Source organism: Poecilia formosa, unplaced genomic scaffold (genome assembly GCF_000485575.1).
Source record: "Poecilia formosa unplaced genomic scaffold, Poecilia_formosa-5.1.2 Scaffold30, whole genome shotgun sequence".
NCBI classification, from domain to species: Eukaryota; Metazoa; Chordata; class Actinopteri; order Cyprinodontiformes; family Poeciliidae; genus Poecilia; species Poecilia formosa.
Genome location: NW_006799969.1, coordinates 1,016,967 through 1,029,023, shown reverse-complemented (window position 1 = coordinate 1,029,023; position 12,057 = coordinate 1,016,967). Strand labels below are relative to the sequence as shown.

The 12,057-nt window shown below is 41.5% G+C and overlaps 1 protein-coding gene across 5 annotated transcripts in view; it reads right to left on the bottom strand.

Moving 5' to 3' along the window:
- Nucleotides 1-8,936, bottom strand: part of LOC103136055 (AT-rich interactive domain-containing protein 1B) — a 195,921-nt gene extending 186,985 nt beyond the window's left edge. For 3 of the 5 annotated variants that reach the window (XM_016670059.1, XM_016670060.1, XM_016670058.1), the window contains exon 1: nt 7,372-8,936. In XM_016670059.1, the coding sequence (XP_016525545.1) occupies nt 7,372-8,562 (1,191 nt within the window). In that variant the 5' untranslated portion in view covers nt 8,563-8,936. The remainder of the gene's footprint in view (nt 1-7,371) is intronic. The other 2 variants (XM_016670057.1, XM_007549143.2) reach the window with 2 other exon arrangements.
- Between the last annotated feature and the right edge of the window lie 3,121 nt (nt 8,937-12,057).

Genomic DNA, 12,057 nt, shown 5'->3' with positions numbered 1-12,057 from the left:
CATGTTTTTCTGGACATGATGGCTATCTGATCCAGTATCGGCATCAGGGTGTAATACTGATGCCATTCTTGGATTTTTCTTTAGATTGGGGACATCAATCTGTCCCCAATCTGTCTAAGTTCTTTGTTGATGGATTTCCAATTTTGGCAACTTTTACAATAGAGGTGAGCGATATGAACTTAACGTTTTATCACAATATTTTGAGGAACTTTATTGTGATAACGATAAAAGTGACAATAAGAATTATTTATTACTCACTGCGTATCACAGCAATCACAGCCTCACAAACGCAATTAATGCTCTTGAAAAACATTCCCACTTGTAATGCACTTCTTTAGGACACCAGTCTTTATTTGCATCACTAAGCTGAACAGCAACTTTATTTTCAAATTTATTGGTAGTTATTGATGTTTTTAAGTAGAGAAGCTAGTATAACTACCAATCTCGACAGTAAAGAGAGTTTTGGGGGGGTTTAAACATCATTAATTAGAATTTATTGTGAGAACAATAAATCAAAATTCGTGTCATTATAAGAAATGAATCACGATAAATGATAAACAATATGATAAATATCTACCCCTTATACAGGTTTAAACTTAGAGATAAGAATTAGCTGTAAACTTAAACAATACAAAACATGGTATTCTCAAAACTTGCATTTTAGCACGCTTTTGATAAATACTTAATAACGTCATGTTAGCAAAATTACCCAATGCTTAACCATACATGCAGAACATGTCACAGAATGTTGTCAAACTATTACTTATGCTCTACCATTTAGTTTCTCTCTTCATTTTCCATCCATGTGCTCAAATCTCATATAAAAATCAATTTAGTTGTACATCATTTTATGATAATTTAGTATTACACCCTTCATTAATGTTGGTTGTTATCCCTCCTTTAGGTCAGTTGACTTTAATGATCTATGGCCCCTGATCAAACCAAAGCAACTCTGAGGGCTGTCCTGCATGTAAATATTAATTATTAAAACCACGATCAAAGGTTCTTACAGTAGGCTCTAAAAAAATTTGCATCATCCATTTTGGATGGGGACAAACTGAGGCATGATCAGAATAAAGTGTCCTGCAAGAAGGCACCTCAAATGCACACCTCAAAATGTTGGGTACGAAACATCCAGACCTACCCCAGATACAATATGAAGAAGAGGCAAAATGACCAGAACTATACAGAGTAGAGGCTCCAGCGGACACTGAGAGGTCTTAAAAGAAACTTTGTTTTGTCTTGAGGCCTGCTTTCATCTCGAGACGGCAAGAACAAGGCGAGAAATGCTAGCCCAGAACTCCAGAAATCTATGCCAGCAGAAAAAACGCAGCTACCACATTTCTACTTTTCGACATTAACCACACCCGCTTTGAATTTCGAGTCAATCATATAATAGTTGTGGGACCACTGGGGAGGAATTTGCTGCCAGGAACAAGCTGAAAGAAACTCACAAATCACAGTTCCCAGAAAGGAACGATGTTATTTTTTTTTTCTTGCAGCACTGGGAGAGAGTGACAATGTCTTTGTTCTTGGAGAGCAAGTAGAGATCTTTATTGAGCTTTCAATCTCTATTTGCCATGAAGCATATAGGTCTTGACGATGTTGCCAGCTTGTTGGAAGACTCTCGCTTAAGGTAAAAAATATTTACAATACAGAAGGCGCTGTTACAGGAAGCACAGCTAACTGCTGGCGCATACAGGCAGTGACAAAAACACTAACAGCCAGTTGGTGGCACAAAAATTACATTAGGTAAACATTGAAGCAGCTTTGCTTTAAAAAAAAATACTATGAGGAGAGAGCTGCTGTTTTTCAAGAGTGGACAATAAATCTTAGAACACAAAGCTGATGATAATCATTTCATTTTTGCTTTTCCTTCTTCTTCTCCTCCTCTGATTACAGAGTGCATTATCGCCCTCTATAGGCTGTCGTGGAAACAGTAAAACTCAAGGTGGAATGTGGTTGTCCAGCTAAGCCAAAAGTAGCTTGGACAATGGCGGATGCTCATCCAAGTGTGTCACATTCATAGAAATGGCAAAGTACGTTAAAGCCTCAACTATCAGGGCTTCTGTAACTTATTCATATTAGCTTATACAATCCCATGACCTAAAATGATTGTTGAAATAAAAGCAAAATATAAAAATATCAGAAAAAGAAAGATTTACATTTAGATATCAACATCTCATAAAATCTACCCCTAACAAATAAATATATAGTTAAATGACACACACAAATAATTGACGCATACATACCATAAGTGATCAACAAGACTAGAAAACCATATAAGCAAAATTTAAATCTCCCATATGAACCATAATTGCTGCTCCTCAAAATTGCTTTGTTTTCTGTTTTTCTGCTGCCTCCCTCACATCCACAGTTCAGATAAGACAGAGCTGAGAAACAGCTGACACAAAATCAACACCCGCTCGAAGTAATTAAACTCTCTCTTCAGGGCATTTACACACTAACATTTGACTCCAGGGCAAGTAATGAGTGCACAGTGTAGTAAGACACATGAAAAAAAAAAATTTATTAGTCAGCTAATAACACGTACGCTTACATCCAGTAATATAACTGACCTGGTATTTCACTTATTTTAAGAAATCTGAATTAATTGGTGTTTTGTGGAATGCACAGGCAGATCAGGGATAACCCCGGCCTGCCAATTACCTACACGGCTTCCCTGTTTCATCCACTCAGATGAAAAATGCTGCATGGGGCCTTATCGGACACAACAGAGCAAATTAAAAAAATTCACTCCACCGCTAATCACCACAGCGCTGTCTGGCCAAGACTGAGATGTAAACAAAACAGGAAAAAAAAAACAAACGACTGATAGGAGGAGGCAGGGAAAGCCGGTCTGCTTCGTGCTGACAACGGAGGCTTCGGTGCGCTCGCTCTGGCACAGGCTATATAGAAGAGACACACCGAAACAGAAAATCTGAAGGAAAGAGTAAGACATTTGATGACCAGACATCGTGGGCTGTCCATCTGATGCAGAACATGATCCATAAATTAAATTCCCGCATCCGCGGTCGGGCACATCACTATGCACGAGGCTCCCTGAGATAGCTGCATAATACAAAGTGACATTGATGCATTGCTCCCATTATAAAGTCTTTGTTCATATCACACTAATAATTCATAAGACAGAAATGTAAACAGTATGCGCTGCAGAGCACTGCGAGCAGGGATCATTTCAAGGTAAGCACATTACCAAGAATGGGATTGGGTCTAGTCTTTGATATAGAGCTCCACTGAGCTTTGATTTCAATTCTACCCGCAAAACACTAAACAAAATAGTGATAAATTAGAGGGAATCATAGATGTTCATTCATTTTTATTTTATTGGGTCAGATTTTCAAAGAGCTGCTGTTGTAATTATCTAAGCAACAACACTAGTTCTCTCTCATTAGTCTCTCATTATTATCTGCTAATTACTTTTACTGTTTTCTAGCTCTGATTAGTTTATAACAGACAGACGCTTATTATAAGGAGTGTTTCGTTGATGATGTAAGCTGAAATAAGTCATTAGGGTTGCACATATGGTTTCGCTGCTACATACTGTAGGTGAATGCTGCAAGTGAGAGAAACAAAATGGAAAACGAGAATCAAAGTACTCTGATTTAAAGCTAAGCTACAAAGCTATTTTCTGAGGATGCATAAACAAAGGATTAAGCAAATGAAGAAAGGAGGTGCAAAATGGCAACAAAAAAAAGGCAAGAAGCCAGCTCTACCTGTATTTAGAAAGAAATTATGCCTCCAATCAGATCCAATTAATATCAGCTAGTTTGTTCCTAATTGATCGGCTATAAAAAGGTATCCCATTACCAGGTGATTACACAAAAAAGGATCTCATGATGGATTAAACCACAGAGCTCTGTGAAGACCTTGGCAACTTTATTGTAGCCAATTATACTGATGGCATTGGTGGCAGATATATTTCTAAACTTCTGAATTGGGCCCTTAATTCAGCAGCCGAAAGAACATCCCTTTCAACAATAAACCAGCGACAACAAGGTATTGCTTACAAAATTTCTGACAGGAAAGTCAAGATGGCCAGAAGACTTTGGTGAGAATTTCAGAAAGACCTAGAATTAGAATAAACAGTAAGTAGTACACTTAACCCATATTAATGGTCAACATGCAAGACTCCACTCCACTGCTAAAAAAAAAAAAAAAAAAAAAAAAAAAGGTACGTCATCAAAACTTGTTCTGACCTGTCCAGAATGATGTTTGGACAGGCCAATAAAATACTGGGAGAATCTAGTCAAGTTACATGAGAATACAATTTACATGTTTGATGGCACTGCAATTAACTCTACGCAACAACATACTAATTGTGGATAGAATGACTGTATGGATAAATGACAACTAGTTTCTAACTACAGCAGGTATCTTGAAGAAGTCTTTACCAACAAACTGGTCTCAAGCAATTAGACAATGTATTTTAATAAGCATATTCGATACTAAATTCTTGTGTTGTTTCACTTTGATGCATTTAATTTGGGTTCCTTTGCATTTGTGTCAATAGTCCCATCAGGAACATTTCCACAGAGAAAATGTTGACATGCTCAATACTTATTTCCCCCTGCGCATCTTGTCAAATATGCCGTCCATAGCTAAGGTGGGTTCCTGCAGGACAAACAAACACAGCAGTTCGGTTTTCATTCTGTTGAGTGGCCACAGGAGCGAGCGCACAGGCGGCGAGGGGGACGAGGGAGGGCGGTGGTGTAAATGAAGGACGCTTGTTTTGCTCACAGCAAGCTCCTGTGGAGAGGTAGTGGGGAGGGAAATTGAATTTGAAAACAATTGGGGGGGCGAGGAGGGTGTCAACAGGTGACAGACTTTGAGCTTTGACCAAATTTGCTCTGAAGTGAAGCGCAGTTGTATCAGTGTCCCAATTTGGAACCAGTGTTATGCACTACATCGCTCTGCTTTTTTACACATAGCCTGTCAGCAGCGTACAGGAGAACAGTGCTCCTGCTCCTGACATGAATTAAACATAGGGATGTTTGGAGCGCAGATATACTGCTCCTGGAATGTTGCAGGAGTTAGGGAAGAAAACAGCACCTTATGCTAAAGAGGGAAAAAAAAACTAAAGTACCAACTCCTCTGAAGGGTAGGTTTCCTTTAATTATCCACACCAGAAACTGAAGCTGGAAACTGCGTTAACACCGTTTCCGAACATCTCGACAGACGGAATCAGCCGCTAATAATCATAACGTGAAAAGAGTTAGACTATGCTACGTTTCATGGAAATAATTTTATACAATCAATGGAACAGCAAACCCGCCCACGCTTAACGCATTCACCTCATTTTCTCAGCACCCAACACAAATTGCCTTTGATTGAAACAATGTAGGCTAATGAACTACTTTTGTTTCCACTGGAGGCAGACAGTATAAGCTGCGCTCAGCCTCCTTGCCCTCCAGCTGCCCAGATGTGCCATCCAGCAGCGCACATAATTTGCTCCAACAAAAACAACTGCAGTGAAATGGCTCTTCGTAAGAAGGACATTGCCCAGTTTTGCTTCAGATTTCCAAACTGGCATTGGCTCCACTAAGATTTTCTGTCCCCCATTCCCAATCAAATGGACTTACATGCATGGTATTTTTTTATTTATTTATTTTTTTTGATGCATTTAGGAGAGAAAATGACAAGCTTCATTGGGTTGCAAAATGTAAGCATTTATCTGTTTACCCACTCCCTCCTGGCTCCACCCACATATGATCACATATGTAGGTAAGAAACAAATCGAGCTACAGTATTTTGAAATCATTTAAAACTAAATTTTTAAAAAAAAGCATGTTGTGACATATCAAATCATTTGAACTGTGACAAGAAAACAAACTATATAATACTTCAATTTATATTTAAACTACTACTACTTTAATTTATTTTTAAATCAGAGTTAGATTTCAAATGGCTATGGAAACAACCTAAAAGAATCAAGAAAACCTGATATTTTTTTTTCATAGTGTGCCACTCAGTGAGGCTCAGTGGTGGCACCATCTGACCACCCACGACAAAACTTTTTGGAGACACCCCTGTGAACTGGCAGCTCCAGCAATTTGTGTAGAGCTGACAGAAAGTCTGGGAGATATGAAGCCGTCCATATCCCAAATCAAAGCTGCATAATTTGACACTTCTTTAAACTGCCATAAAACAAAAAAAAATATTTAACTTAAAACTGTGATACCACAACAACAATAATTTACAAAACTGCCCAGGAAGTATACTTTAAGTGTATGTAACATGATATAATATAAATATAATAAAAATGTGTTAGTCAATCTGTTCTAACAGTCAGGAATTCACAGTTTGCAAGATATTCAGCCAGATGGATGGAAGTCTCACTGGAGAAGATCCCCACACCTGACACAGATGCTAGGTCACAGGGAGCGGTTTAAGCAGCTTAATTACAGATGAGAATGAGAAAAATAGAGATTTATTGTAATTGATATCAATAATGCAACTCTGAACCGTGAAACTGATTAAAAAGAGAGAATCCTTAGAAATTACCACTACGTTTAAAAAAAAAAAGAATACTGTAGCTACATACGTATTTAGAAATAACATAAATCATTCATCGTGAAACAATCTAAATGAAATATAAGCAGTAAATGCAACATCACAAAAGCGTAATGGCAAAATCCTGCAAGAGTCCCGTTTTTCTCCTGAACACACTCTGCCTTAGTGGGACCACTGGGAGCCAATCAGATGGCAGGCTGGATGTCAACTCGGAGAGCTTTAACACAGTTTACCACCACTATTCAAATTGTGAGCAGAGCTGGATGGGAATAAACCGAGCAGCGTGGATGCGCTCCTGCTCCACACGGGGGGAAAAGCGCACAGAGAGCGGACGGACGGTCCTTAAGCGGGCGCGGTTTCAAATTAGCTTATCGAAACAGGGGAGAGAAAAAAAATAAAGAATTGTGAAACACATTTGATTCTGACTAGTTTCTACTGAACTATCGCATTTTGTTCCACGGGCGCTTTCAGCGGGACACGTCGTCAGCAGGGGCGTTTCGCAACGTGTCTGACAACACGTCGGCAGAGTTTCTACATCTGTGCGTTAAAACTGCAGTTATACAACATATGAACAGTTAACGTGAGAACCAAACAATTGTGTAAGCGTAAAGCGATGATTGCTTAAGAACAAAATCAGTGTTTCCCTTTTTGTCTTTCACACCGACCCCATTTTGGTTGTAAAGCTTAAAGTTGAAGAACAGTAAAAGGTCCAAACATTGGACGGTTAAAAAGGTAATAAAAATACATATTTAACTAAAACCCGCAACTTTGGAACAAACTGTCCGTGACTGTTTTCATAGTAGTTCACCAAGGCGCACCTAAACTCCCAGAACTCACCTGTGTTCTGCCGAGGCCCTGCCCTCCGCTGCCTGCGTTCATTGAAAGCGGGTGGTTCCTCTGCTGCCCTCCCCAATGGCCAGTGCTGGCTCCATATTGGGGGCCCACGTCCTTCCCCAAAGCCATGCCCGCCTGATGCTGAGGCGTCGGGCCGCCGTAGTCCTGATAAGCACCTCCGTAACCCCGCATCATCGGGCTGGGAGACGTGAGCAGCTGATTGAGGGTTGGCGTGGCCCCTGAGGGCCCCTGTTGCTGCTGTGTTTGCCCCGGGTACCTCTGAAACCCACCCGAAACAGGGGACTTGCCGTGGGTCGCAGAGGAGTTGCTGCCCATCATCATGTTGCCTGGCTGCCTGCATCCAGAGGAGCCAATCATCCCGTAGGCCCCTCCGCCGTAGCCCGCGCGGTATGCCGGGTACTGGCCGTACTGGTTGTTGTGGTACCCCCCTTCACTGGAGTCCTGAGTTACCCCCATTCCACTGCTTTGTTGTTGCTGCCCGCCATGCTGATCATAACACGGCCTTGAAGTGTAATAGCTGTTATTAAACTCAGAGTTGTTAGTAGGGGGACCCAAGTTGGAGTGTTCAAACCTGGAGCCCATCATCCTCTCCGTGGCTTTACAGGTGAGGTCCCCCTCACCTTTCCCCGGGCCGTGCTGCTGCTGGGACTCCTCCTGCCCCACCAACAGGTTCTCCTTACCACCGTGCTGCTGGTGGTCCACACTTCTGTCCCCCCGGGAGGGCTGCCCGTTGTTGCTGTTGTTACTTTGTCGCTGCTGATGTGGCGCAAACTGGCCGAACTGCGGCGGCGGTGGCTGCTGCTGTTGAGGTTGAGGCGCATCTCCGCTCCCCGCACATTTCAGCTTGTGGTTCGCGATCAGAGCCGCTTCCATCGGGGAAGTGTTTGAGTTTGACGCCGAGAGGTTAATCCCGGTCTTGTCGTGGCCGTCCGGAGCTTTGTGCGTCGCGGAAGTTGAATGGACCATGCTGCCGAGCTCGCCTCGTCGGTGATGGTCTACATTATTCAGAGTTCCATCGCCGGCACCCAGCATCTGTCCGCTCCGCTGCGCGGTCCCTGCCCCTCCACCTCCTCCTCCGGATTTCCCCGAATTGAGCTCCGGAGCCAAAGTGCCGGATAATTTCTTATTTTTATTATTAGTTCTGGTCGGAGCCGATGCCACTTGCGCAGCCATGGTCACTCCAACATCTCAGCGCGCAGTGACAGCAAGCCCCGACCAGCCTTGCGCACAGAAACTGACAACAGGGGAAGGGGAGAAACACTGAGAGCTTAAAAAAAAAACAATATCAAAAGAAGTCTATCTTTCCCCCCCCCCTATAACGAAGGTTTTGCTGTGGTGAAATGGCGAGGCTTCATGTTGAAAGTTTTTCTGCCAGCTTTGAACGAAACTTTTTCTTCTTCCACCCCTCTCCGCCTCTCCTCCATCCCCGGTTCTCTGTAATGTGTAGCAGCGTCTCCCGGAGCCTTGTGGCCCAGCATGGCATGAGAGAGAGCGGGCTCCACCAGCTTATCCACCTCCAGGGCTCCGGCGCTCTTCATATGGAAAACCTGGACTGGAGTGGTGAATCGTTACGCACTAAATATATGCTTTCATTTCGTCTTCGTACCACTTTCAATGGTGCATTTTTTTTTAAAAAGCGTAACATGAAGATAAAAACGTGTGATTTAAAATACGCTTAGTTTAATAGTGTAATTTTAAGGTTTTAACAGCTTTATTAGGACCATATGGAGTCAAGAGGTTGTTACCGCCTCTCCAACTGAGGCGCACTTTATGTTTTCACATCTTAAGTGGCTGGTTGTGTTTTACCAAATTACCCACCAACATCGCTTTAACCGCAGCAAATAAACGCCAATGCGAAGTTTTTGCGCGTCACCACTCCATTATCCAGATCTGCTTTTACCTCCCCTCTCCCGCTCCTCCGTCCCTCGGCTCAAGCCGGTTTCTCCGCAGCTCCTACAGCAGCGGTCGGACACGCAACCGAGAGGTGTGCAATCAAGCTGCCACCAGAATAAGAATGTAATTACGCCTCGTAGCATATGTAAAGCTGCAAAATTCCAGCTTTCCTCCACAACACTTTGCAAATCGCGTCATTGCAGCTATGCAAATTTCAGCGCAATAGAACAAACAAGCAAAGATGCAATAATCAGAAATCCAGACAATCATTTCAAATATTCAAGACTATTTGATTAGACTAGATGGAATGCGATCTGAGGTCAATTTACAATGGCGCTGCTCAAGGAGGGCCATGGGGGGCAATAGACCTTTTATAAATACAACATATTTTTAATAACCTTTGTTTAGAACTTATCAGCTTTAAATAATGTGAAACTGGAGCCAAGATTGCATAAAGGGATCTGCAAGGGCGGGTCCTTGTATGGATAGCATTAGTTGGAGGTTTTGCAGGTCATTGACACCCACCACACGCAGAGAAGCCGACAACGGTCACGGCTAAAGCAGCTGGCAATTTATACTGCTGTGTGCCAGTATCTTAATGGAAAGTTAAGTGAAAGGAAAACATCTGGCAGAAAATTGTGGACAAGAAACAGAGAAAATCAGAGTCTTGAGAGTTAAAGAAAACTCCATTAGGCTCAGGGTGGAGTCAGTGCTGTGTGTTTCATCACATCCAGGACATTTATTTATCATCTCCCTTGTATTCCTGTCCTTTATCCGCTCTAACATACAGTTGTGGGATAATATGACTTCTGAAATGTTATGCATTTTAATTTGAGTGACTAGTTATCACTCCCACATCCACGCCCCATTAGGCACCTTTTATAAAACTTCCTGGGAACACCCTTGTCACAATACATTGAAATGTAAGAATGGGATTGTAATAAGGATGGATCTTCAAGCTAATCCTCAGATGAGCCTTATTTAAACAGATGACTGCATTCCTCAATTTCCCCTCATAAGATTCTCACTTTTTTTTTTTTCAAAGAGAGACTTGTCTGAACATCTAATAGAAAAAAAATAACCGCGGGCGGCAGTGTTAGACCACACAAAACCAAAGTCTACAAGATATTCTATCCCATCAATAGTATTTCAAACATGAATGTAAAATAGTGCTTAGTAAAGAAGCCAGGGTGTCTGTTGGGACTTGAATGAGCAGAGGGTCCGCTTTGATGAGATCAGATGCATTTGATCAACAGAGGGAGCTGCAGATGAAAGAGTGGAGGGAGGCGGTGAGGGTAGGAGGAGAGGGGTCGTTTTAAGGGGGGTAGAGGAGCGTTGTGCTGAGGATGGCCATGATAATTATGATTAGTGGCTGTGGCTGGAAGAAATGTGAGAAGAAGATCATTCTGCCAGTGGTGGAGGTAAAATAGATTACCATTATTGACATGACGATTATGGGCTGAGGTAGTGACGATCAAATCATTCTTGCTTCATGTCACAATTTAGTTTCCTTATAGGAGTTTTGTGTTGGATGAGTCACAAGAAATCATGTCCATGACAATGGGAAGACCCCTGCTGGAGAAACTGTGTGATTACAAGCAGAGGGTTAAAAAGATAGAGCATGAAACACATTTTTAGGTGTTAAGATTCCCATCTTACATCTTGCTTGTCTAATTCATCGCTCTCAACCCCCGTCTTCCCCCCCGCCCATACAGATATATATTTTGGAAGGAAGAGCAATCAAAGTGAAGCACTTTGATTGGAGCACTTCCAATCAAAGTGCTGTAGGACCTAATGAAAACCAAAAATAGGGCTGAACATAAAGACATTAAAAAATATAAGTGAAGATGAAAGAAATAATAAAATTATAAAATATGATTGCATATAAATTACAATTATATGATAAAAACAGTGACATTAAAAAAACTAATAAAAGGATGAAATAAACTAATGTTTATTATCCTTCTCTTAAAAACAACTAGCATCTGTCTTTGTGGTTTAAATTTATCCGTACATATTTAACAATATTTAACAAGCTCTATTTTCACTCGGTTGCATTTCTTTGGTAACTATTTCTTAAAATGAAAAAAAAAAATAGTATTTTACATTATTATTAGTAACTATTACTGGAAACAGCGTCATTGAGTCACGGGGGACTATACAAGCTTCTTCATCCTTGGTGTTTTGGCAGGAGATAGCTAAAATGGGAAAGCATGCTTTTTTTATTTTGGTTTTACATCACCTGGATATAAATATCAAATTTATATTACTACACAGCATCAAGAAGCTTAATCCCACTTTTCCAAATAGAACTGTCTCACCAGAGACAAATAAACAAGAATGACAACCCTGGAAACCTTTCCCAGCTGCATACCTTTATGAGCCCATATGGCACAAAATAAAAGCAATAACACTGTTATGGTCCAACTACAGACTCTATGGTGTTCACTGGCCCAGCCTACAGCATCAACATACCAGATGGCTGTTTAACTATAGGGCACGCCATGAAGACATCACATTAACAGCCTATTTACATGTGATTGTGAAGAAGAAACCACACAGGTGAAGGAAAATGACACCAGCGCTTCACTAAATGACTGCTTTTGTTGGTTAAGAGCTAAAGTATAGACATTTAAGTCTGATCCACACAATGTACACATGACATATCTGGTTCCCATCAGCCCCCAGATCAAAGACACAGCCCTGATTTGCTGGAGCTACGCTAACGCTAACAGTAAGGGGACCTGGGGCATTAGCATATTCTATGATGGCGCC